The sequence below is a fragment of the Myotis lucifugus genome, unplaced genomic scaffold (assembly GCF_000147115.1).
Source record: "Myotis lucifugus unplaced genomic scaffold, Myoluc2.0 scaffold_274, whole genome shotgun sequence".
Classification (NCBI taxonomy): Eukaryota; Metazoa; Chordata; class Mammalia; order Chiroptera; family Vespertilionidae; genus Myotis; species Myotis lucifugus.
In genome coordinates this window covers 818,333-843,623 of record NW_005871322.1, presented here as the reverse complement: position 1 = coordinate 843,623, position 25,291 = coordinate 818,333, and the positions used below count along the sequence as shown (strand labels likewise).

The following is a 25,291-nucleotide window of genomic DNA, read 5'->3' as shown; positions in this document are numbered from 1 at the left end:
ATTCAAGGAGTGGTATTTACTTTACAAAGGGCCTCACAAAAGAATTCCTATAAATAGCACACTCCTTTTCTTTGTTCTTTCCTTTCCTCCTTCCTTCCTCTGTTCCAGGCTCTGTGCTAGGGAAGCCATGGTGAGCTAGAAAAAACATCATTCCTCCTCTGTGGGCTCTCTGGCTGGCTGGAGGGACAGCCCCTAATCAGATCACTCCACACTCAAGGAGCCATGGACGGAAGGAACTAGAAAGCAGCATCCCATGGTGCGATGGCAGCAATGCTTCCTCTGTTCTGAGGGCCAGAGAAAGCTTTCCCCGAGAAAGTGATGTTCCAGGTAGGGAGATCGTCACGTGCAAAGGCCCTATAGAGAGGGAGCCTGGTCCTTTGAGGAAAGGGAGGCCATCGAAGCTGCAGGGGTCAGCCAGAGCCATGGAGCAAAGGAGGTCTTGGAGGCTGTCGTGCGGAGGAGGTTTTGATGCTAATTTTATGGGATATAGAAATACCACTCCCTGGGGGAGCAGGGAAGAGTCACTGAGCATTGTAAGCAGGAAGTAAAAGAATCAGCTTGGCTTAAAAAAAAAAAAAAAGACGCCCACCACAAGCTGTGAGGATGACAGTGTGGGAGCCCACAATGGAAGCAGAAAGACCAGTCAGAGGCCTCGGTGCTTGCTGGGGCAAGAGCTGCTGGTGGTCATGGGGACGCGCCAAGTGGATGGGCTGAGTCATCCAGGGCCCATTGGAAAGGGTACCGTGACCCAGATGAAGTGGACTCGGCAAGCAAGAGCTGTGGCCGACCACGTCCCACCCAGGTTAATCTGATCATGAACATTTAATTCGATTAGCTGATGAAATGGTTAGCATCATTCCTGGTAGAAAGACAAAAAAGGTTTCGATTATGTGTATCAGTGTCTACTACCAACTGAGTACTCTGTGCGTTTATAGGCCTGACCACACTTTCAGCCCTATGCAGTAGCTATTGTTACCTCCATTTCACACAGGAGCAAACTGAGATTTAGGGGGGCTAAGGAATTTGCCCAGCTGGCGACTGGCAGAACTGGGATCGAAACAAATAACCACTGACCTGCCCTGGGACAAGTGACAAGTCCCAGGAAGCCTGAGTACGCGTTGGCCCTAAGGACAGGCCACCGGCTCCAGCCCAGGAGTGTCTTCTGGCATTTTTTGGAGCCGCCTAAGCTGGCTTAGGATCTTCTCACACGTGTGTGTGCATAAGCATTCCCAATTACAGTTGAGCTTTTCTCCCTGTGAACCCTGGGCAGACCTGCCTTGTAGATCAGGGGCAGGAACAAGTCCTGCTCAAGGGGCTGACTGACTTCTGTTCCAGAAAAATGTGTCACATTTTCAAAGAAATTGTACAAAGCGGGTGGGAGGAGCTGGAACAACACTTCAAGTAATGGAAACCCTGTGGGAAAAGGCCTGGGGGTGGGAGTGAATGCTGCAGGTTCCAGGAGTTGCACAAGCCTCACTGGGCACAGGGATGAGGGGATGAACAGGAGTTTGCTAAGCGCGGCTTTGGGAGCCATGCTTTGTCTAAAGCAGTGGTTCTCAACCTTGGCTGCACATTAGAATCACCTGGGAATCTTTTTAAAATTCTGATTTCTGGGCCTCATCCTCCGGAAATTCTGTTTCTTTGTTATGGAGTGGGGCCACAACATTAGTAACAAAGAAACAGAATTTCTGGAGGATGAGGCCCAGAAATCAGAATTTTAAAAAGATTCCCAGGTGATTCTAATGTGCAGCCAAGGTTGAGAACCACTGGTCTAAAGACAAAGGAAACCCCGCATTATCTTAAACAGAAGACTGATTAGGTGATGTGTTCAGGTTAGGAAGATTTCTACCCTCTGCCTGCCGGGGAGCAGGCAACATGTGGCCTTCTTCGGAAGTGATGCCCTGGGCAGTGTCAGGCTCTGGATTGGAAACCACATGATGATGACAAACTCAGAAGATTACCATCAAACTGCCCCTGCCTCAAGCAAATTTAAAATGAAAAAGCTGTCAGGGCGTCCTCAGAAAGCCTGACTTGGAGTCACTCAGACACACATCAAGGGAGTCTGAGCTGTCACTTGGATTTTTGTTTCAAATGAAACAGCTTTCACTGGTTAATGTATGTGTACTTAACCCTATCTGAAACCTACTGTACTAGTTTCCTGTTGCTGCTATAACAAATCGCCACAAATGCAGTGGCTTGAAACAACACAAATTTATTATCTTATAGTTCTGGAGGGCAGGAGTTTGAAATGGGTCTCCCTGGGCTAAAGTCAAGATGTCAGCAGACAGGTTCCTTCTGGAGGTTCTAGGAGAGTATGTTTTATTGCCTTTCCCAGCTTCTGAGGCCCCTACATTCCTTGGCGCATGGCTTCTTCCTCCATCTTCAAAGCCAGCAGTGTAGTATCTTCAAACTTATCTAACTTTTTTGTTGTTGTTGTTAATCCTCACCCAAGGATATTTTTTCCATTGATTTTTAGAGAGGTTGGAAGGGAGGGGGAGAGACACAGAGAGAAACATCGATGAGAGAGACACATTGACCGGTTACCTCCCGCACATGCCCTGACCGGCACTGGGGATCCAGTCTGCAACCCAGGTACATGCCCTTTACCAGAATTGAACCTGAGACCCTTCAGTCCGTGAGCCGACACTCTACCCACTGAGCCAAACCAGCTAGGGCAAATTTATCTGACTTTTGCGTTCAGCGTCACATCTCCCCCTCTGACCTTCTCTCTCTTATAAGGGCTCTTGTCATCACACAGAATGTATGTGGATAATCTTGCATCTCAAGATCCTTAATCATATCTGCAAAGTCCCCTTTGCCATATAAGGTAACATATTCATAGGTTCCAGATATTAGGATGTGGACATCTTTGGGGGCTGCTATTTTGGGGACTTAATTTGTTAAAGTGGGACACCCACTTTAACAAATTAAGAGAAAGAATGGCAAGTCTGGGAGCTAGGAGAAGGATGGGCTGGAAGCAGGCAGGTTGATGTTAGGGAGACCAGACCAGAGGCTGCTGCAGAGACAGTAAGGAAGATGCTGGTGATCTGGGCAGGAATGGAGTGGAAAGAATGAACACAGGACATGCTTCAGAGGGAGGACTGCCTGGTCCTGGGAACTGTGGGGTTAGATGGGCAAGGACTAGGAGGAGACTGGGTAGATGGTAGTGCCCTTCGGAGGGCCCAAGGGGAAAAGCAGGTTTGTGGTGAGGACAGAGAGGCATGTAGGGACGTGTTGCATCTAGATATCCATGGAACATTCCGGAGAGGTGCCTAGGAGGCAGGTGGACCCAGAGTCTAGATAGCTGTGACTCTTTTGGCCTTCTCTCCCTGTGGGCATACACGGGCTTATTCTCCACCTTGATTTCTGGGTGACCATCTCTGTTTGACCCTAAGTTCTCCTATTCCAGATAAGAGTTGAGAGGCCATCTTGTATTTCTGAGACTATTGATTTTTCTTTTGTGTGTGTGAAAATGTAAGAACATTGCACAAGCAATGATAATCATTTATTCATTAAAAAGAACAAATAATAATCATTCCTTCTCAAACATTATTAATGGACAAAACATATTCTCTGAAAATAACAGTTGGCAGTACTAAGAATTCTTTTTTTTTCTTAACCCTTTGAGTGCCAACCAATATCCTAGGAACTGTGCTAAAATTGCCAAGGCATTTTTGCTGATTTTACAGCAGTTTAGGAAAAAAAATTATGAATCGCAAGTAAATGAAGTTACATATTCAAAAACTTAAGGAAACCTTTACTACACTGACATATTTAGCAATATCATCATCACTAATAAAAGCAGACTTAGAACGGGACGCCATTTCGAAGCTTTGATAGCGCTCCCAGCACTTTTGGCGAAAGACAGGAGGGGCGCGATCGTGCTCCCTGGCACTCTAGGGGTTAATTAAGGTATTACATGTGTGTCCTTATCCCCTCATTACCGCCCCCCACCCCCCGAGACTATTGATTTTTATTCCACATCAAGTTTGAGTTTATCAGTCCTGGAAACAAGACTTTAAGTCATAGAGATAGCCCTGGGCGGTATGGCTCAGTTGGTTAGAGCACTGTCCCATGCAGGTTCAATTCCCAGTCAGGGCACATGCCCAGGTTGCGGGTTCAATCCCTGGTGAGGGGGCGTACAGGATGCAGCCGATAGATGTTTCACTCTCACACTGATGTTTCTCTTCCCCTCTCCTTTCCTCTCTCTTTAAAAAAAGAAAGAAAGCCCGAGTTCATGGGCGAGTCCATTCTGAGTATCCCCAAGGAAAAGGGGAGAGCTTTCAGGGAAACCAGGTCCACAGGGAGGTTCCCCAGGCGGGGAAAGAGAAGAGAGTCTGCAGGCCCTGGAACAGAGGACGCCGGCCTGTCCTGTGTCAGCCCCGGGGAAGCAGAGCCTAAACCTCAAAGTCCTTGTGGATAGGACAGTGGCTATGGCGTCAGTGCTAGAGAGGACTCAGGACCACAGGATGCTTTTCAGACTGTGGCTGTAGGAGATCCTGGTCCATGGAATAACCTGGGTAAGAGGAGCTCAGTGGAGACCAAGGTTAAATTTCCCACCAGGCTGGAAGACGAGGGCTCCCAGAGGGATTTATGCTGGATTTACAGGAAATAAAGAAAGAAGATACTTTGCACAACGTATTTTAAGCCAGTGGTCCTCAACCTTGGCTGCACATTAGAATCACCTGGGAGTCTTGTTAAAACCTGATTTCTGGGCCTCATCATTAGTAACAAAGAAACAGAACTTCCGGAGGATGAGGCCCAGAAATCAGGATTTTAAAAAGATTCCCAGGTGATTCTAATGTGCAGCCAAGGTTGAGAACCACTGTTTTAAGCTCTTGTATTTCACCCTTTATATTATGGAGCTCCTGCATATTTATTTGTCTAGCTCTGTCTTCCCCTTCGCCTGGAATCTCCATGAAGAGCAGGGACCTCATGGGTGTTCCCCACCGTATGTCCGGTGCCCTGCACATACGCTCATTAAAATGTGCAGGAATCTCCCCGAGGACGGTGGTCTCGGGAGAAACTGGAAGGGGGCGCTTTTGGAACAAGTTAGGGGTTTCGAGAAGACAAGGTGTGGGTTGGGATGGCGTGGGACGAGTTTTCTAGGAGAAAGGCTGTGGAGGAGCGGGGAACGGGCCGGCCGGGGCGCCAAGGGGTCCTCGAGCCACAGCTCCCGGGCTGCCGGCGCGAAGTGACGCGGCGCGGTTTGGCCGCTGTGGGGCGCCGTAGCCCGCGCCGTTGCCAGGGGAACGGGTCCAGCGCCGGACGAGGCCCAGCCCGTCTCGGCCTGGCCCGGCTGTACCGCCAGCCCGCGGGAGCCCGAGACCGAGCCCGAGCCCAAGCCCAAGCCCGAGGACTCGCCGGCCTAATCGCCGCCGCGCAGCTCGGGATGGGGCTCCGCTCGGGGGTGCGGCGCCGCCGGGTCCCAGGGGCCATCCCGACCGCGAGGGTCTGAAGCGCGGCCGCCCCGGGGAGGGTGGACGGCCGGGCGAGGGCTGAGCCGCCGAGTGACCTTGGCGGGGCCGCCGCGACGCGCAGGTGAGGAGCTACCGCCGCGGTTCTCACCTCGAAGCCTGGCCTCGGCCACCGGGTCGCGCTGCCGCCCCGCAGCCGGGTTTTGCGCTCGCCTCGGCCTGGAACCCCGCGGCCTGGGCTCCAGGGACGCGTCCGAGCGCGGAGCTGCCTTCCCGTTTGTCTTTATCAGGTTCACAGATGCGCATTAAGAGCCTACTGTGTGCCTGGGGCGGGGCCCCGAGGGCTCCTGACAGCCAATCTCCACGGGCTGTTGCGGGGCGGGGGCGGGCGGGGGGCGGAAGTGGGTTCAGGTGGGGATGTGCGCCCTGGAGGTGAGCGCGCGGGAGGCGGCCGGGCCGGGTCTGCGGTCGGAGGAGACGCTGAGGCTGAGGCCTGAGGTTGAAAAGGGGCCGGCGTTGCGAACAGGGGAGGGGAGTTTCTGGAAGAGGGAAAAGCCAAGTGCAATGAAGGACCAGAAAGGGCGAGGGAGCCTTGAGAAACGCGGGGGGAGTTTAACTCCATCCCAGCAGCAGGAGGACACCATCGAAGCGTTTTTGACGTCGTTTCCCGTTTTGAAAAGCTCGCCTCCCCCCGGGTGCGGTGGGCAGTGTGGCGACAGGGCACCGGGAAGTCAGCCGAGGGTCGGCCTAGTCCCGCCAGTGGCACTGCGCCGCCAGACGCACTGAGTCTCGGGGCCGCACCCGGGAGGGGGGCGAGTTGTCCTGCATGTTGTTTCTAAGGGAGAAAGCGAGGGGCCAGCCACCTCGGAGGCCAGGGAAGCGCTGGCAGCAGCGCCTGGCGCAGAAGAAGTGCCTGCCCTCTCAGTGCTGGTGGTGGTTCTTCTCATCAAAACACTGGAGGGGTCGATGGTGGAGGCCTGGGTGAGGGCGATGGCGGCAGCGATGGTAAGAAGTGGCTTCACTTCCCTTATGGAAGGAGAGCCGGGTTCAGACCCGGGAGAAGGGTGGTCCCTGCTGTTGTGGGACTAGCTGGTGGTTCGCTGCAGGAGACGGGTTTATAAACACAACCTTCATGAGACGGAATAAAAGCAACACTGGTGCTTAATGAGCCAGTTTTGTTTTTCTGACTTTGTTCTGTCAAGACTTTGTTCTTAATGACCGTTTCTTGGTGGGTGTTCCTGGAGGCTTACTCCCACAATCATGGGAATCGATTTCCTGGTTAAAATCAACAGCCCTGGCCTCCGCTCATTGGCCTCATTCCTGCTTCATGTTACTGCTCCCTCCTCCTTGTCCCAGTTCCTTGGCTGAACTTGAATCCCAGTTTGCAGCGGTTGGTTGCTCCGGGAGGAGAATGACACAAAATGTTTGCAGGCCACATCTGCTCAGGAATGGCCGAGGTCAAGCTTCTCTTGACCTCGCATCAGACCTCGGCGTGTTGTTTATGCAAGGAGCCCAGCCTTATCAGGCCAGGGCCTGCGAGGTCTACCAGAACGGCCTGAAGTTCCAGTTTATTTTCTGGGAATTGTTGTGATGTGCATCTCTTAGTCACTTCCCAGGATCTTAAGGCCAGAGACTTCTCTGGTACCTGTGGGGAATTTTAATAAACAAAGAACTTGCCACTAGAAGTTCTTTTTAAAGACTTTTTTACACTGTAATATACAGTGTGCACCATGTCCTCCTTTAAATGGTCAAATTGGGCATCTGTTAAATCTTGTTGCAAATTATTTTAAAAGCAGATCCTGGGGGAAAAACAGATAACTTATTTATAAATATCCGTAGAAAGTTACTCGCACGGCAACCATGAATCCTCTAGTCAAAATAAAAGATGACTGGGAGCAAAACATTTCTGTGGTGTGTTCCTTCGCTTTGGGTTCAGGAGTCACGAGGAGCTGAGCTGCCCTAGGCCAAGGACGGGAGCAAGGTCCTGCCCAGCAGCTCCTGTCCCTGTCTGGTTGCCTGGTTCTGGCTTGGACAAGACCCCCACAGCTCGTAGGGAGCTCTGCGGCTCTTCCTCACAGCCCTGCAGCTGAGCGAGTCAGAACTGCTCTTGAGACGGAGAAAGCACTGAACTAAAACGGAGCCCTCTTGCTGCACGGTTGGCAGGCAGGAGTTCCTTGTTTGTCTGGCATGGTACAGGGCTCCGGCTCACGTGAGCGCATTTGGTCCACACGGCAGCCTAGTGGGGCCGGAAGGGCAAGAGGTGACACTGCTCAATTATTTACTATTTAACAGTTTTTTTGTGTGTGTGTTTTTTTTCCTAAAAGCAGTACATGCACACAGTAAAAACAAAAACAAGAACACAATTCCTACAGCACCAAGGCATCCGCAGTAAAAGCACATCTCTGTCTCACTCCTCGCCACGAGGTCCCGTTCCCGAAGGCTGCCCCGTGTTTGCTCTCTTGTTTCCTTCCTGAGACAACCCATCCATATGGGAACACAGATGTCTGTCCACCTGCCTTGGTTTTTGCTCACATGGTGGCACTCTCTACAGCCATCATACATCTTGCTTTTCCATTTACCTGTCATTTCCTCCCTCCTTGTTTTTGACATTGAATAGCATTCCATTGTGTGAATGTGCCATAGTTTGTTCATATTGCTTTTGTCCTTTATTATTACAAACAAGACTGTGTGTATCTTTGTGTACTTTGTGTATGTATGTGTGTGTGTGTGTGTGTGTATATATATATATATATATATATATATATATGATAAGTACCTAGAAATGGAATGTGGGCCTAAGGGTATATGTGTTCTAAAGCTTGGCAGCATGGCCAGATTGCCTTCCAGCTAATTTGTTTGAAAGGTGAATGAAGGAGAGACCCAAAGAGGTGGCTTTATGAAATTTGCACCTCCTACCTGGGTCCCTCAATCTGTGAGCGGCAGTACAGCTACCAGAACCAGGCTCAGACTCTGGGCTTAGCCCTCATCCCTTGCTCCAATCTGCAACCCCCCCCCCCCCCCCCCGCATTGGTGGCTCAGGTGTCTGGATCCCCAAGCCTCTCCTCTGACCCTCCCAGTCCATGGCCTCTCTCCACACACCCTCTTTAGTAATTGAGTTGATTCTTTCCTGAGATCTTAACCATCTTGCAGGAATCCAGGAATGCCCGCTCCAGGGCTGGCACTTTCCTCCTCATCTTGGTTCTTTGGACAACGCCATGCATGCACGAATCTCAGAATCACATCCCTAAATATTTTTTTCATAGGAGCAGAGGTGGACAAGAGGGAAGTGGATCAGTCATGCAATTATTTTACCGTTAGTTTCATGTTCCACAGTTCTTGTAATAAGAACTTGAAATGTTAAGATTTCCTCATTTAAATAAATTGAGGTAGCCTAACCTTATTTGGAAAATGCTATTTTAGGCTTTTAGCAGGTGAATGTTAACAAGAACAGATTATATTGTCATCCTGGCAATGGGCTTCACCTTGTTGGAGCAAGGCAGGGGCCTGCACAGCCCCTCTAGTCGCCTTAGAAGCCAGGGGGTCCTTAGCTTACCAAGGTGGCAGCTGCCTTTGGCTCTGACACTCCATGGGGCCTCTTGCCTCTGTCTCTGCCAGCTTGACTCTTGGTTTGTTCTGTGGCAGCAGAAGATACATGAAGGATCATTTGTCAAGGCCTCCCTATCTCAGCCCACCAAAGATGCAGCGGGGAGCATTCGGTGGGCAGGGGGAGCTTGTGGGCTTGACCTCCACCTCTTGACCATCTCCTCCCAAAGTACAGGGCGGCTGAGCTGCTGTAGTGTCAGTGCCCCCCTACCCGCCCCAACCCTTTCCTCTCTTGATCATGCTCGCTTCCCCACTGTGACGTGAAAGCTTTCCAAAGCCCCTATCACCTTTCTGTCACTCCCCTGCTTTAAACTTCCTGTGACGTCCTGTGGCTCTTTCAACAATGCCCAAGCTTTCTCACTTCACCTCCTATGATCTAACCCTGCAGCTCCCATGGCTCATCTCTCTCTCCCCTGCCTGCCTCACTCCTGCTCCCACCCATCCACCCTGTGTTCTGTCACACTGAACGGATGGCCCTTGCAAAGCTGCAAACACACCCATTCACCCATTGTTCTGATGTCTGTCTGGGTCTGTGTGGGCCCCCAGGAAGCAAGCCCCTGAGGGCAGGCGCCTGGTCTCATTTGTGTTTACATCCTCAGTGCACACAGGGGGCTGGGCCCCAATAGGCACTGACTGGGCCAAGGTGTGAGTGACAAGCTGGCCACTCACATGGCAGCCTAGTGGGGCCGGAAGGGCAAGAGGTGACACTCCACGTTGTCCAGGAGCAGAGCATGGATCTTTCAATCTGGCCTCCAAGAGCAGTGCTGAGAGAGGGCGGGACAGCCAGTGAAGTCCCCGGGCCTGGTCCCATCAAGGCTTGAGGCCCATCTGGGATTCTCTCTGACCTCCCAGTCTTCTTTAAACTGAGGGCATGTTTGTTTTTTGTTTGTTTGTTTTAGAGAGGGGGGAATGGAGAGAGAGAAAGAAAGAGAAACATCAATGTGAGAGAGAAACATTTATTGGTTGCCTCCCGTATGTGTCCTGACCGGGGATGAACCTGTAATCTAGGTATGTGCCCTGACCAGGAATTGAACCTGTAACCTTTTGGTATACGGGATGACGTTCCAACCAACTGAGCCACACAGGCCAAGGCCCTCCCAATCTTTTTAATCAAATTTTTTTAGGCCAAAAGAATGTGGTCAACTCTGTGAGGGAAAATATCATCAGTTAAGAGCTTATGCCTTGGGCCAACTGGCATGTCTTCTGACAAGCTGAGGTATCTACTCTAGAATGCTGCCACTGCTTCAAGGGACTTGGACCTCATAGCACTGTCCCCTCATGCACTACCATCAGTGGTACTTCTCTGGGTTAAGAGCACCTGGTTTGGAGTCAGAGCCACCCCAAAGGCTGTTTGTATAGGCTTCTGGCCCCAGATGGTGACTCCTCCCCCATCAGGTATCTGGGCTGCACTGGGGCTAGGGGTGCCTGCAGCCACTGCTAGTCCACTGTGGGCAGTGGGGCATGTCAGCAGTGTTCCTCCGCTGCTTTCTTTAGAAAGGCCCTCAGGTGTAGGGCTGTTAAGATGTGATGAGGCAACCTGGCTGGTGTGGCTCAGAGGTTGAGTGTCAACCCAGGAACTAAGAGGTTCCCGGTCAGGGCACATGTTCCGGTTGCAGGCTCCGTACCCAGTGGGGACATCGATGTTTCTCTCTCATCTCATTGATGTTTCTCTCTTTCTATTCCTCTCCCTCTCTCTCTAAAAATATATATATATATATATATATATATATATATATATATATATATATATGATGTGATGTGATGAGGCAAAAGGAAAGCCAGGACTTAGGGATCCCAATTCATGGGTTCCCTTCAAAGTCATTGCCCTGGTGATGATGTCACTGGAGAAGCGATGTGCAAGCCACAGGGATTTGCCCCCTACCCTGAGCAGAACCACCCAGCTAAACTGTATTCACAGGGCTTGACATGGTGACCATAGACTGTTTCCAAAAATCAAGGACAAAGATTTGCTACCTCTGGGGACATCCAAAATAAAGTGATGTCACTTCTGATGGAAGGTGAGGTTACATGGCGATCCAGTGGCCCAGCTCTTATGACACTGTGTTCCTTGGGACCATTGACATAAGAAAGCAACATCAGCCAACCCCATCACTTTGGACATAAACCTCCTAGAATATCAGATGTAGTAGCCTCAGTCTGGAAAGATGAGGATCACCTGCCCAGAGGGCTATTTTAAGGGTAATTATGGTGCCTATCATTTAGGGAGCATTCATATGTCAGGTTTACCTACAGTGTCGCTGATCTATACACAGCCCTAGGGAGGCAACCCTAACCCGTTTTCAGATGAAGGAACTCAGGCCAATCAGCTAGTAAGTGCAGAGCCAGGACTCGAACCTAGATCTGTTTCCTCCAAAGCTGGAACTCTTTTTTCACCTTTTGCTGCTTCTTATTGAAGACAAAGGACTCCATTAGAGTCCCTGGAAGAAAACTAGGGTCATATCATTTAGCTTTGAGTGAGGGTACTCAGAGTTGTCTTCAGATATGCCAGGCTTAGCTTCCAGGAGGCTCTGAGTCTCAGGCGGGATGAAGGGCAGAGTGAGTAAGTGCAAATGTTCCGCAGTCAGGGTAATAGCCAGTGGGCAGGGGCAGCTGGGGCGGGGCAGGTGAGGGTGCGGGCAGGTTTGGGTGCGCTGTGCCTGTGAAAAACAGGGGAGTTGTGGGTGCCTGGAGGCTGTACAGATTGAAGGCAGGGCAGAGTGGGACAGATGGCTTTGGGTGGACCAGGTTCCACACCATTTACCATGCCCACATTTCCTTTTATTTCAGATGTTCTCAAGTCAGCAAACATTTACTGAGTACTTTCTATGTACAAGGTATGCTCTGGGTACTGGGGGAGGGGATGTGGGGAGCAGAGGTGAATGAGTCACACACATTTACTGTCCTTGGGGGAAGCTGGGGTAACGGGCAAATGGATATGGGGAGGGTGGCAGAGTGTTCCAAGTGGCAGCAACTTGCCCAGTAAAGACTGCGCATGAGCTCCCTGACTTGGGGTACCCCTGGCGGAGGAGATGCTGTCAGTGGGCTCTAAAGGTCAAGGAACATTTTGTTGGGCTGAGAAGTGAGGAAGGCCCACGGGCATGGACTCCTGAAAGTGCAGCTGCCAGGGTTTGTCCCCACCAAGAGCTCCCAGTTGGCCTGTCTCCCCAAGTCTGGTGCTGCCTGCCCAGGCTCTGTTTCCACCTCCGGCCCAGAAGCTAGCACAGGCCCACCCTGTCTGCCAGGCTGGTGACTTTGGCCCCTAGGCCAGCTCTTGGGCCCAAGGCTGGCGGGATGGGGGCGTGCTGCCATCTGGTGGCAGGCTCTGGTCAAGCCCTCATTTTCCCTGAGCCCCCTCAGGTCAGCCCACTTGTCTGTTCTCAGTGCACCAGGCCCAGATTTTACTTAGAGAAACATGGTCATTTACTCTTCTGGGGGGAACAAGGAGGAACCCTCCTTCTCTCGTGGGCTGGCTCCTCCCCAGCCAAGAAGCCTCAGGCAGCTTCCAAGGCACAGGGGAGAATGTTCAAGGCCCTCCCCCAGTCCTAAAGGGAGTACATGCTTACTAGGACCAGAGGCTAGATCCCCCTTCCACACGGCTCCGCTCCTGTTTCCCTTAGCAAACGGTAAGGGGCCCCTCTCTGACACTTGCATTTGGGCCACAGGACAGAGGTGACTAATCGTAACAGAATCAGCATGTGTTCTCATCGGTCTGGCCCAGCCAGATATTGTTCCCAGATGAGAACATGTCTTATTGGGTTTAACACTGATGGCTGTGGAGACAGAACACTTTGAGTAACAGGCAGCCACACTGTCCTGAATAAACCCTGGGCCCTCCTACCTTGTACTGGCCAAGGCCGGGGCCAAAGCTGGCTCTGGGGCTTTGAGACCAGCACTCACACCAGCCTCCCCCACTGACTTCATCATGCTGGGGCGCCCGTTGCCCTGCAGAGTAGCTGGGAGGTGGCTTAGTGCCCCAGCCTGCTTCCCCCCTGCTGAAACCTGGCTGCATGCGTGGGCTCTGGGTCCAGCCTGGACCTCCTCAGGCTAATGCTCTCTCTACTCTTTCTCCCTCTGGAGATGAACATCTGCAACAAGCCCTCCAACAAGACAGCGCCTGAGAAGAGTGTGTGGACAGCACCCGCACAGGCCAGCGGACCCTCCCCGGAGCTGCAGGGCCAGCGGTCCCGCCGGAATGGGTGGAGCTGGCCCCCGCACCCGCTCCAGATTGTGGCCTGGCTGCTGTACCTCTTCTTCGCGGTGATCGGCTTTGGGGTCCTTGTTCCCCTCCTGCCTCACCACTGGGTGCCTGCTGGCTATGCTGTATCCTTGGGAAAATGTGGGGCTGATTCATGGATTTGTAGGGGCAGTAGATGGAGGACATGGCAGAGGCCTGAAGCTGGGTTCCAGAGCCTCAGAGAGCGCAGGGAGACCGGTTTCTTCCCTGGGAGAGACCAGCTGCCTGCCTGCCTGACCTCCAACCTCCCTCTGCCCCCTCTGCCCCCTCTGCCCCCTCTGCCTGATGCAGTGAGCTGACAGACCTGAAGTACCTTGGAGCATATAAAGGCCCACACAGAGGGAGCCTCTCAACCAGGGTACCGCTCGAAAGCTCTCTTTAAGCTAATTGTGTCCAGAGCTCAACAAGGGATAAATGAGAGAGTAATTATTCCACTTATGAAAGAATTTTTCACTTTTCAAGAAGAGTCATGGTAGAATTCTTTTACATAGTAAGGTTTTGGTACATTTAAAATGTGGTTTTATTTTGGACAGATTATGATGCGGTCCCAGGACTGTTTAGGACAGCGGTTCTCAACCTGTGGGTCGCGACCCCTTTGGGGGTCGAACGACCCTTTCACAGGGGTCGCCTAAGACCACCAGAAAACACATATATAATTACATATTGTTTTTGTGATTAATCACTATGCTTTAATTATGTTCAATTTGTAACAATGAAATTGGGGGTCACCACAACATGTGGAACTGTATTAAAGGGTTGCGGCATTAGGAAGGTTGAGAACCACTGGTTTAGGAGCTCACTGACTTTGTAAACATGCCCTTTTAGGGAGAGGTTGGATTGTCGAGAGGAGGGATCAGAGATGCCCTGGAGGCTCCTGAGAACAGTGACAAACACAAACTTGCAAGGGCCTAGTGGAGTGACCGCAGCAGCTCTGACCACAACCCCAGGAGCAGAGGCCGTGGCTGCAAGGCTGAGATTGGAGTGCAGCAGCGGCCGTGTGCTCCTGTCCAGAGGGGCCCTGCGAGTGTGCCTGGTGTGTGTGCTTCATGGCGATCATCCCTTGGGCCTTTCAGGGAAGGAGGGCTAGGGTGAGCTGCAGGAGGTTATCAGGGATGAACTCTATGCCTCCTTGGACATAGAGTCAGCAGTGGAGCTTGGTCCCAGCTCAGCCCTTTAAGGGCTACATAAGGACTTCTGCCAGCTCCAGCTCTCAGCCTCCTCCTCTGCCTGCTTCCCAGGGTGGGAACAAGGAGCACCAGAATGCATTAGCCATAAGGGAAATCCCAGAGCCCTGGGCTGGTGAGTGACAATGGCAGGTGTGTGGAGAAGGACGCCATCCCGGACACCACCAGTGTCACTAGGCCCCCGGGCACAGTCATGAGCTCTGTAAGTGGGAAACTGGCCTTTTCCAGAAGCGACCAACAGGCCTTAGGGTTGTTAACTAGAAGCTTCATGGAATAGTCCCCTCATGATCTGGAATGGGCACACCCCTCACTCAGGGCTACCTCGGTTTCTGCCATGTGGTCTGCAGTGAGTGCAGTCAGGACACTGCCAGTAAACAGAGTAACTGTCACTTATTGAGCACTTCTGTGTGCCAGGCCCTGTGCCATTCCCTGTACGTAGATGATCTTGTTTGATCCTCATATTAATTTGGAGGTATTCCTCCCACTTCACTAAGAAATTGGGGCTCAGCGAGATTGAGTGACTCCCTGAGGTCACACAGCTGGTGCCTAGTGAGGCCAGCAGAGCTGCTCAGGGCACTCCAACTCCAAGGCACTGGGATGGTTTGGGGCTTTTGTCCTCTCCACATTAATTGCTTTGGGCAATGTGGAGGCTCACAGAGCCACCAGATCTGGATTGTTCTTCCTTCCTTCAAAGCCACCTCCCTTCTGTAGCCTTCCTCAGGACCCTGGGGAATGAGGGAGGGAGATAGTGTGTAACAAGTACCCACCTGGGGTCTGGATCTAGCTGGGACCGAGGGTTGCAAAGATTAGCAAGACAGGGCCCCAGCCCTGGGAGCTCAGCCTCCAGCTGGAGGGAAGCCTTGTAGACTGGAGTATCCCGCGGCAAGTACGGGGTAGGGGCTCTCCAGCATCCTGTGGATGTGGGAGATGGGCCATCTAGACCAACATCGCCACAGGCCCTGACGCCCCTGCTGCTCACAGCTCCCCTCTTCACATCACCTGACCAACCTGTCCATTTGCTCTTGACCCCACCCCTTCCCTTCATCACCTGTATCCAGTCGGTCATCAAGTTCTGTTGATTTTACCTCCTAAATAGCCATCAAATCACTCTCTTTCTCTCTCACCTCCATCTGCCTCTCTTAACTAGAGGACCATTTTGTTGCCAAACCAGTCTTTTACACACACTCTCACTCGAACCAGTCCATGTGTGTAGCTGCAGCCACAGTGGCCTTTCCAAAAACAAACACGATAACATTGTTCCCCAGCTAAATACCCTCTAATGCAGCGGTTCTCAACCTGTGGGTCGCGACCCCTTTGGGGGCCGAACAACCCTTTCACAGGGGTCGCCTAAGACCATCGAAAAACACATATATAATTACATGTTGTTTTTGTGATTAATCACTATGCTTTAATTATGTTCAATTTGTAACATTGAACTTGAGAGCTCACCCAACAACATGAGGAACTGTATTAAAGGGTTCGGGGCGATTAAGGAAGTTATGAGAAACCATCTGATCTTGAATGGCATACTCCCGCTTCAAAGGAACGAGGGTTCTAGGCTACTCAAGGGATCTATGTGTTCCAGTCTTCTGCATGCCTCCCCAGCCTACCTCTTACGTTTCTTGCTCTGTTCTCTGCTGTGACACAGGTCTCTTCCTGGAAGCCCCTTGCTCCTCTCCTCCACCCCAACACCCAGCTAAGTCAGAAGTCAAGAACTGACAGCCCATGAACCAGTTTGGCCTACAGACTTTTTCTTTTTTTAAAATTGAGGGATAATTAGCACGCAAAATGAACAGACCTTTGGCAGGTGGGTTTAAAAAAATAATTTCCTTGTCAACATTTAAAACATGAGAGACCTCACCAAAAAACGTCCAGATTTCTGGTTCCTTTTGAAAAGCCAGAATTTGGGGACATGGGCCCTCATTCTCACATGGCAGCCATGAGTTGAGCTGGAACCACCCCTCTGGCTGGGACTCTGCTTGCTCCCAGGAACCAGCCAGGCTCCCTTTCCTCCTCACATCACCTGCCAGTCTCAGCTGAGGCGGTCCCTTCTCAGGAGAGCTTTCTGGATCCCTTCAGACTAGTTGAGGTCACACAAACTCACATTGTCCCATGAACTTTCTTTGTTGCAGTCAACCCCTTATGTGATTAACATTTCTGTTTCCTACCAGACTGTAGTCTCCTTGGAGCTCGGGGACCGTGTCTGTCTCGCTCCTGCCATATTCCTCAGTGCCTGGCATAGAGAAAGACCTCAGTAAACAGTTGAATGAATGAGCCAGGGTGTGGGGGCGGGAGAAGTGTTGGAGCAGGCAGGAAACTAAATGTTTGCCCACATTCAGTGTGTCTGAAGAGAGCCTGGAATGCTGAGGAGGAGTGGTTGTTACCAGAGAGGTTTGAGAGGAGCCAGAGCATAAGGGCCTAGCGCTGAGCTGAAGAATAAACTCTAGTTTGAGGGCCCCTGAAAGCCAGTGGAGGAGGTTAAGCAAGCAAGGATTTAGGTTTAAGCTCTTCAAAACTGCTTTAAGACCAAGTGAAGGGCAGAGTCAAGAGGACCCAGAGAGGAGGAACAGCGTCGTGAGACTATGGAATAACCCAGGCCAGTGCCAAGGCCTGACCCACAGCCAGGGCTGTAGACGGTTTTCATTGGTCACAGGGTTGTCTCTTTCAATGACGGCCCAGCACAGTAGGGTGGAGCCTGGCTCATGCGGACACGCAGGGAAATTTGGCCGCTGGAAGGAAGAGGAGGAAGGGAGGAAAGGAGGTTGGACAGCTGATGGATGGAAGCTGAATGATGGAGGGATGGTGTCTGCCTGGCCAGCAAGAGTATGGATGAATGGAGGGGAGATGGCTGCCTGTGTGGAATCTATTAGGGAATTTTTACACATTTAGACTTTGCAGCAAGTTGTCAGCATACTCATCTCCAGAATTTGGTACAATCACTGAGCAGATACGTCCTGGAAGAGCTGTGTTTCAGCTCCAGGAATTAGAGATGTTGTCTCTGGTCAGGCCCTAAATGCATCAGAATATCCTAGATCCTCAGCCCCAGGGTTTCAAATACCTGAACTCCAGGTCCGGGAGGTGGTGGGGATGGGCCCCATCGCAAGTGACTCTCTGTCTGGCCGGCTACTGAGAGAGCATCGCCTTTTCCCTCTCAGAGAGGACTTCCTATGAAAGCAAGACAAACAAGCTTTGAACTTATATTTTAGGTCCCTCGACCTAAGAGGATGGTCTCTTTCAGTCTCACTTCATCATTTAGAATCTGAAACCAGATCAGAATTGGAGGTTAGACCAGCCAGAGCCTGCACCAGGCTTGGAGCAGTGAGGCCACAGCCCTGTGTGTGCATGGCCTTGTTTTGGGGCCCCTGGGCAGCAGCAGGCAGTGCTCATTTGTGTTCCCAGATGACTGCTCCCCCTTCCATCCGGGCCTGGGTACCCTGGAGGGGTCTGACAAGGAAGTTCTAGGGACCTGGAGGTAGGGCGGGCACAGGCTGAGTCTCTGGGAGGGAGCTGTATGGAGGTGGGGACCAGTTCTCTGGCCACAGGAAGCAGGGGGTGGGGTCTCAACTGGCAGAGTGTGGAGTGAGCCTTTAACCTGCTGGGCCAGTGCATGGGCGCCATCTTTGCTGGCCACCTCGTGGTGCACCTGACTGCTGTCTCCATCGATCCAGCAGATGCCAACGTGAGGGACAAGAGCTATGCCGGGCCCTTGCCCATCTTCAACCGAAGCCAACACGCACATGTCATTGAAGACCTGCACTGCAATCTGTGCGACGTGGATGTGTGAGTGCGTGTGGACAGAGAGTGTGGGCGGGCGATGAGTGTGCCTGGGGAACTGTCGTGGGAGCTCAAGGCAGAGAGGGGCATGCCCAGGGCGTTATAGTCACCCTGATAACACACGTGTTTTACAGTCAAGCATCTTGATGGAGTGACAGAGAATTGGGTGAAAGAGAAGGTGAAGAAAAGGTAATTGGAAACAGAAGATGAGGAATAGCATTTCCAACAGTAAATGTAGGAAACATTTGGCACAACCACAAACCCACAAACATTTCTAATGACTAACTCTACCAGCCACCCCCCACCCCAATCTCACAAGCATTCCCAGATAGGGACAGGGAGGGGAGTTAACACTTGAGACTTACTGTTGCCAAGTGCTTGGAACAGCCACCCTGCAGGGTGGGCAGCATCTTTCTCCACAGGGGAGAGCCCAGAGCTCAGAAAGGCTCAGAGGCTTGCCTGAGGTTATGTGGCTGCTGGGCAGCAGAGCCACAGTCACCACCAGCTGGCCTAGTCCCCGAGCAGATCCTGTGATCCTTGTTTGCCCATGAGGACTCAGGCCCAGAGAGGCCAAGTGACTTACTCCAGGTCACACTGCTAGTGGGGAGATGAGTCAGAATGTGCGGAGCCCATGCCTTGACTGGTCCAGACGGCCTCCCTAGATCCCTCCCCACCCTCCTAGAGCTTCCAGCCTCAGGTGGAGGATTAGGCATGGGGCTGTGGTCCAAGGCCAGCTCTACCCTTCCAACCTGAAGACTCAGGCAGCCTGTTGGAAGGGGGTCTGTCCACAGGGCCGAGAGAGTCCATGGTGTTAGGGTGCTGAGGACTTGGGCATCAGACCATCCTTTCCTCCACTAGGCACCAGGCAGTGTGTTGTTCCTCAATGGGTGCCCTGGCAGTTGCTGCCCATTCCAGGGCTCTGTCCAGTTTGGGGGAGTGCTCCCCACTCTTCTGCACTCCTTTGGGCTTCCCCAGTCCCTCCCTGGGACTGGGAAGCTCACATTCTTAAGTGGCCTCATCTCATCTGTGGTGAACTGCCCCGAGTTCATCCAGATGTCATCTTGTTCCTCTTCTTTTGGTTCCCTTTGGATGAGCCCAGACAAGCTGGGGTTTTCTGGAAGAATGCCAGTATAATTCCCACAGATTGGCACAGAAACGGGCACTCAAACAAATGGAGCTGTTGGGAAGAGCAGGGTAGGCCCTGGGCCTGACAGCCTTGCCCTGTTTTGCTTCCCGGCCCTTCACCTGCTTTGTCTCCTGGTTCAATGCAGGGGTCCTTGCTTGGAACGGAAGCCCCATTTCTGTTTCACACCCCCGTCACCCGGTGTCCACTCCCTGAGTGGGGCAAAGTAATACTGCCCCACCCTTCCTCCCTCCTGCCTTGGGTCCCCAGATCTTCAGAAACGCTGCCTCTTCTGGGTGCCCGGCCCCGCAGTGTCGCCAGAGGGCGCGCACGCTCCCCGGCGCTGAGCTCCTTGGTTCCGCGGAGGCGCCGGGTTTTGATCACCCGCTCCAGGCGGCCCCTCGCGGACTCCCGTCGCTCCAGCCAGGCCCTGCCGCCGAGGGGAGGACCAGCCAGCGGTCTAACCGCACTGCGCCCCCTCCCTCCCCGCAGGAGCGCTCGCTCCAAGCACTGCAGTGCCTGCAACAAGTGCGTGTGCGGCTTCGACCACCACTGCAAGTGGCTCAACAACTGTGTGGGAGAAAGGAACTACCGGTGAGAGCGGACCCTGGCTGCAGGGATGCCTGGGGATGGGCGGGTCTGAGTGTGTGAGTCGGGACATTGAGACTGCAAGGCGGGGGTGGGGGTACTTGGAGCTGGGCGCTGGTGTGCATGTGTGTGTGCTCCTGATGGCTGCCTCCTGGAACTGCTGAGGGTAGGCTGGGGTCTTCCCTCTGCGGGACCATAGAAAAGTGTGGACCTGAAGGGGTGGCCCCCCAGCTTCGCCTTTGCCCTAAGGCCTTTGGCTTCATGAGAAGTTGGGGCTGTAGGATCAGAGGCCTTGCTCCCAATCCCAACCCAAGTCCTTCTGAGCTCTGGGCCCTTACCCAGCTGGAGCACCCGGGTGCTGACAGCTGCCCACGGCTGGGCCCAGGCTCTTTCTACACAGTGTGGCATCTGCTTTACTGGGTGTCCTGCTCCTCGTGCTGGTGGCCACTTATGTCTTCGTGGAGTTCTTTGTCAATCCCATGCGGCTGCGTACCAACTACCACTTTGAAGGTCAGACTGGGCTCCAGGCCTGCTCCCACCCTCAGCCCTGGGCCTGTCTGGTCACTGGTCACAGCCCAGCCTGTGCCTTGCAGTCCTGAAGAATCACACAGATGTGTGGTTCGTTTTCCTGCCTGCTGCCCCTGTGGAAACCCAGGCTCCTGCTATCCTGGCCCTGGCCGCCCTACTCATCCTTCTGGGCCTGCTCTCCACAGCCCTGCTCGGGCACCTGCTCTGCTTCCACATTTATCTCAGTAAGTGCCCCTCCGCCCCCTACACCTGCCTTGCAGGACATAGGGGTCCCTGGGCTACAGGGAGGTATCATTTGGGCTGTAGAGCCCAGAAGCCATGCCCCTTCCTGCTGGCTGGATGTGGTGGCCTGGTTTCACTCCATGGTTTAGTGTATATGGGGACAGTGGTTTCAGCCTGGGACAGGGTATCCTCCCTCACCTTCAGAACTCCAGGGTCCCCTTTCTTTTGCACTGAGCCCTCCCCTAACCCCCACAGTGTGGCACAAGCTCACCACCTATGAGTACATCGTGCAGCATCGTCCGCCACAGGAGGCAAAGGGGGCTGACAGGCAGCTCGACTCATGTCCCCCCAAGATGCGACCCATTCAGGTATAGAAGTGGCCCTGAGGGCTGAGGGGGTGGGAGATGGGGCCTGGGTGCGGAAGGGGTGGTGGGCTGTGCAGATAGCAGCCAATGATAAGAAAGGGCAAAGGGAAGCAGGTCTGGAGCAGCAGCTGGGGTAGGGGTGCTGGGCAACAGGGGTGAAGCCAAGCCTGTATTGAGCACATGCCTGCTTGCTCAAGTGTGGGCTCAGTGCGAAGGAGCCCTGCATTCCCCTGAACCCGTGTGCGCTGGAGGGTCTGGAACGTGGGAGCCTAGAAGGGGGCAGGTTGGCAGATCAGAGGCCTTGCTCCCCATCCCAGCCCTGAGTCTTTCTGAGCTCTGGGCCCTTACCCAGCCGGAACACCCAGGGGCTGACAGCTGCCCACAGCTGGGCCCAGGTTCTTTCTACACAGTATGGCATCTGCCTTACTGGGTGACCTGCTCCTTGTGGGGCTGTGGGGGAAGAGAGGTGGTCACCGGTTACCTCCACCTGAGCCCTCATACCCATTACCCTATTTAATCCTTAAAAAAACCCACGAGGCAGGTAATGTTGCCACATCCATGTTGCAGATGAGCATATTGAGGCCAAGAAAGGTTAAACAGAAGCTGGGTCTGGGAAGAGTTAAGGTCTCTACACCCTGAAGCAGGAACCCTCCAGCCCAAGCTAGGGCCTGGCCAGCCCAGCTGCTGACCAGCCGATCCCCTTTCCCATGCCCCATGGTTTCCTGAGGTCAGCAGCTGAGGGGAGGGGGGGGTCCTCAGAGCCCCCAGGGACTGGGAAGGCAGGGGGCCCAGGCAGGCCCTTGCTGGGAAGGCTGAGCCCTGGATCCCAAGTCCTCATGGCAACTGGACACAAACACAGGCTGGTGGGCGGGTTGGGAGAGGGCTTGGGACCCGCCTCTCCTGTTCTCATTGCCAGGGGTGGGCCAGGCTGCCAGGTCTGGGAGAGTGCTGGCTGTTAATGGGGAGCCTCCTGCCACACTACTGTGTACCTGCCCTGGTGTTGGGCCCTGGTGCCCTGTACGCACAGTGGCAGCCATTCTGAGGAGTGGGCTTCATCCCCCACTTCACAGAGGAGTCTGAGGCTCTGGCTGCACAACAGTGCCCATGAGGCAGGGCTGGCCCCAGGATATCCAGGCCCCAGGGCTCTGGGCCCCTGCACAGTAGTCACTGCCTACCTAGGCTTGGAGGCCAGATGCGCCAGCAGCAAGGACATGTAATATCATCTGCAAATGGCCTGAGGGAGGCTTCCGGTGGGAGGAGGGTGTGCAGAAGGGAGAGCAGAGGCTGAAAGGTTCCACAGTACCAGTCAGGAATGTGCAAATGTTGAAGATCTCTGAGGGACAGCTGTGGTGAGGGGAGGAGGATTTGAGTTGGGGACACTCTGGTGACACTCTCAGACTTGCCCAGCTGGCTAGGGCCTAGCTCCTGGCCCCTCGGGCTTCTGGGACCATCCTCTACTACTGCCAGATTCCTCTGCCCAACCCTTGTGGAGCCCAGGGACCCCAGGGTAGGCTTTGGCCCTCTCTGCAGGGCCCTGTAGGGGTGCGAGGTCCACAGTGGGGAAGAGGAAAGATGTGGAGGGAGGTTTCCTTGAGGCCCCAGTCCTTGTGACTGGCCTCAGAACCCTTGCCTCTTCCCAGGGCTCTTCTGCTTAGGCTGGCACCCCGACACTCCTGCCCAGAGGGTCAGCCTGGGCAGAGGTGGGGCAGGGCTTCCTAAAGTGTCAATCTCTACATGTGTGCAGCCAGCCTGTGGCCGGCTAAGCTCTGTCCCCTAAATCTGCCAGTGCCCCAGGCAGCCTCCCCACCCCCACCCAGAGCAGGAATGCGGGAGGGGCCCCACTCTGGAGCCGTTGCCCCCAAACATAGGCTTGTTTTAGAGACCGCGTTTGCTGTTACACTGTCTCTGCATTAGTCAGGACGCCTGGGTCTCCATGGAAACAGCTGCGGAGGGCGCGACAGCTGTCCGGGTGCCCTCCCCCGCCCCCCGCCCCCCCCCGCCCTGTGGGGCGGGGCCAGGACAAGGACGAGGCCCCGCCCCACATCTTTGGCACAAGGTCTTCTCGAGCTGGCTTGTTCCTAGCTTTTGTTTCCTTACCTGCAGTCCTCGTGGGCGCAGCTGGAGCGCGTCCCGCGTGCTGGGGTGCAGGCCTAGGCCACTCCTGCAACATTCCGACATCAGGCCCCTTCGCTTTCAGGGGTTGGGTCTGCAACTCCAGGGTCGCTGTTAGGATCAGCTACTAACAAGACACAGAATTCACTCATAAGCCTGGTCCTGGATGGGGTTGCAATGCTGTTTTTTCCACTACCCATTGCCTTCCCTTTCTGATTAGGGGTGGGGAAACAGAGCATTCCCCAGCAGCTGAGATTATGGTTGGTACTCTGAGGATTCAGCTCTGCCAAGCTGTGGAGCCATGCACAAAACCTTGGGTGCCCACCTGGCCTATGAACAGCTGGCTACCCAGTGTCTCAGCTGGGGTGGGGGTGGGGGGGAATCAATTCAGAGCCTGGAGTCTTGGGAGGGACTGGGAGCAGGAGAGGACATATCTAAGCACCTCTTCCCCACCACCCACCTTGTCCAGAGCAGCTCTAGACTGATGCGTTGGACTCATGAGGCTGGGGGAGCTTCCTGAAGGAAGCAGAGTTTGTCTAGATCAGTGGTTCTCAACCTTCCTAATGCCGCGACCCTTTAATACAGTTCCTCATGTTGTGGTGACCCCCAATTTCATTGTTACAAATTGAACATAATTAAAGCATAGTGATTAATCACAAAAACAATATGTAATTATATGTGTTTTCTGATGGTCTTAGGCAACCCCTGTGAAAGGGTCGTTCGACCCCCAAAGGGGTCGCGACCCACAGGTTGAGAACCGCTGGTCTAGATGAAGTGAGGAGGTCTGTGGGATTGGGGTAAGGTCCAGAAATGGGTGTTTCAGGCCTTGTCCTGCAGAGAGGTTTTTCCAGCATAGCTGGCAGGCCTGGAGGAGAACAGCAGACATCTGCACTCAGACCTCTCACAGAGGCCTGGGGGTTGAGGGTGCAGGGATGTGTGTCCAGGACTGGCTGGGCTCAGGACCTAGAAGGCTCTGGGTCTACACCAGGCTGTCCAGCCTCCCTGACAGCCACCTTCCCCAGGAGATGGAGTTCTACATGCGGACCTTCAGCCATGTGCGCCCAGAGCCCCCTGGCCAGGTCAGGCCTGCTGCAGTGAGTGCCAAGTGAGTGCAATAGGGACATGTGCCAGCTGGACATCTCCCATTGGCATGGCAGGGCCATCTCAGGTGGGAGAAAGGGGGTAGGCCAAGGCCAAGGCAAGGACAGATCAATGCCCATCTGTTATCTGCTGGGAAGGGAGGCTTATATGAGAACCTCCAACTGGCTGGGATTTGAGGGATCATTCACATCCAGAGCTCACCCTCCTGCTCCCCCCTCAGTCTCTCCCGGTTCCCTGTCACCAGTGGCCAAGTGGAGCCTCCACTACCCTCCTCTCCAGAGACTCTGGCTTTGCCCCCCAGGATCCGGCCCCAGGTAGGGGGTACTGTGCTTGGCCCCCGCCCCGGTGGAAAGGGATGGGAAAGAAGCCTCTGCCCTGCCTCACTCCTCTGCCTCTTTTGGCGATGGGGACCTGGGGAAGGGGCACTCAGCCTCCCTTCTGTCTCTGCAGAAAAAGAGGAAGCCGGGTGAGGGCCCTTCCTGACTGGATCCTGCACCAGGAGCTCCGAGGGAAGGAACGGTAGGGGCCCCAGCCAGTAACAGCCCCTAGTCTCACAGTTCCCTCCACTCCCGCAGGGCCCCCGGTCCCGGGCCACCGCTCCAGCTCGTCGTCGGATTCTCGGGGCGCTAGCCCGGTGCTCGTCGCTGGCCCTGCAGGCGCCTACCACTCGGCGTCAGCGGAGTCCATGGACGAGATTCCCGTGGCTCAGACGCGCCTGGGCAGCGCCGCTCTGGCCGCTCCCCGAGACAGGGGCCCAGAGCCAGGGCTGGAGCTGCAGGCCCGTGTGCCTGCTGTTTTCGTGAGCCCGAGCAGTGGCGAGCCCAGGGCGCGGGGCAGCCCGGAGGCCTGCCTGGCTTAGCTGGGCCGAGAGGCCGAGGAGGAGCGGCTGGCCCGACTCTCTATGCAACACCTCGACCCTTGCCGACCCAGTGCACTGGAGGAGCCCGCAGGGCCGGCGGGATCGGCCACTCTCCCCACGACTCAGCAATACCCTCCCACCGGCCATGATGCTCCAATAAACGTTTTTATGCTTTTGCGGA

The 25,291-nt window shown here is 54.0% G+C and overlaps 1 protein-coding gene across 10 annotated transcripts; it reads left to right on the top strand.

The window, feature by feature from the left end:
- Window positions 1-25,291, top strand: ZDHHC1 (zinc finger DHHC-type containing 1). 10 transcript variants are annotated; one of them, XM_023763148.1, is made up of 12 exons: window positions 1-327; window positions 11,808-11,854; window positions 13,098-13,340; window positions 18,043-18,218; window positions 19,828-19,929; window positions 20,309-20,433; window positions 20,517-20,675; window positions 20,929-21,041; window positions 24,173-24,255; window positions 24,472-24,565; window positions 24,702-24,717; window positions 24,827-25,291. In XM_023763148.1, exons 2-12 carry the CDS (start codon window positions 11,846-11,848, stop codon window positions 25,108-25,110), a joined length of 1,404 nt encoding a protein of 467 aa, XP_023618916.1. In that variant the 5' UTR covers window positions 1-327; window positions 11,808-11,845; the 3' UTR covers window positions 25,111-25,291. The 10 variants fall into 10 exon arrangements, with proteins under 10 accessions (XP_023618916.1, XP_023618920.1, XP_014320417.1 ...); XM_006099409.3 differs by lacking the exon at window positions 1-327 and adding an exon at window positions 5,262-5,541; XM_023763149.1 differs by lacking the exon at window positions 1-327 and adding an exon at window positions 6,314-6,422.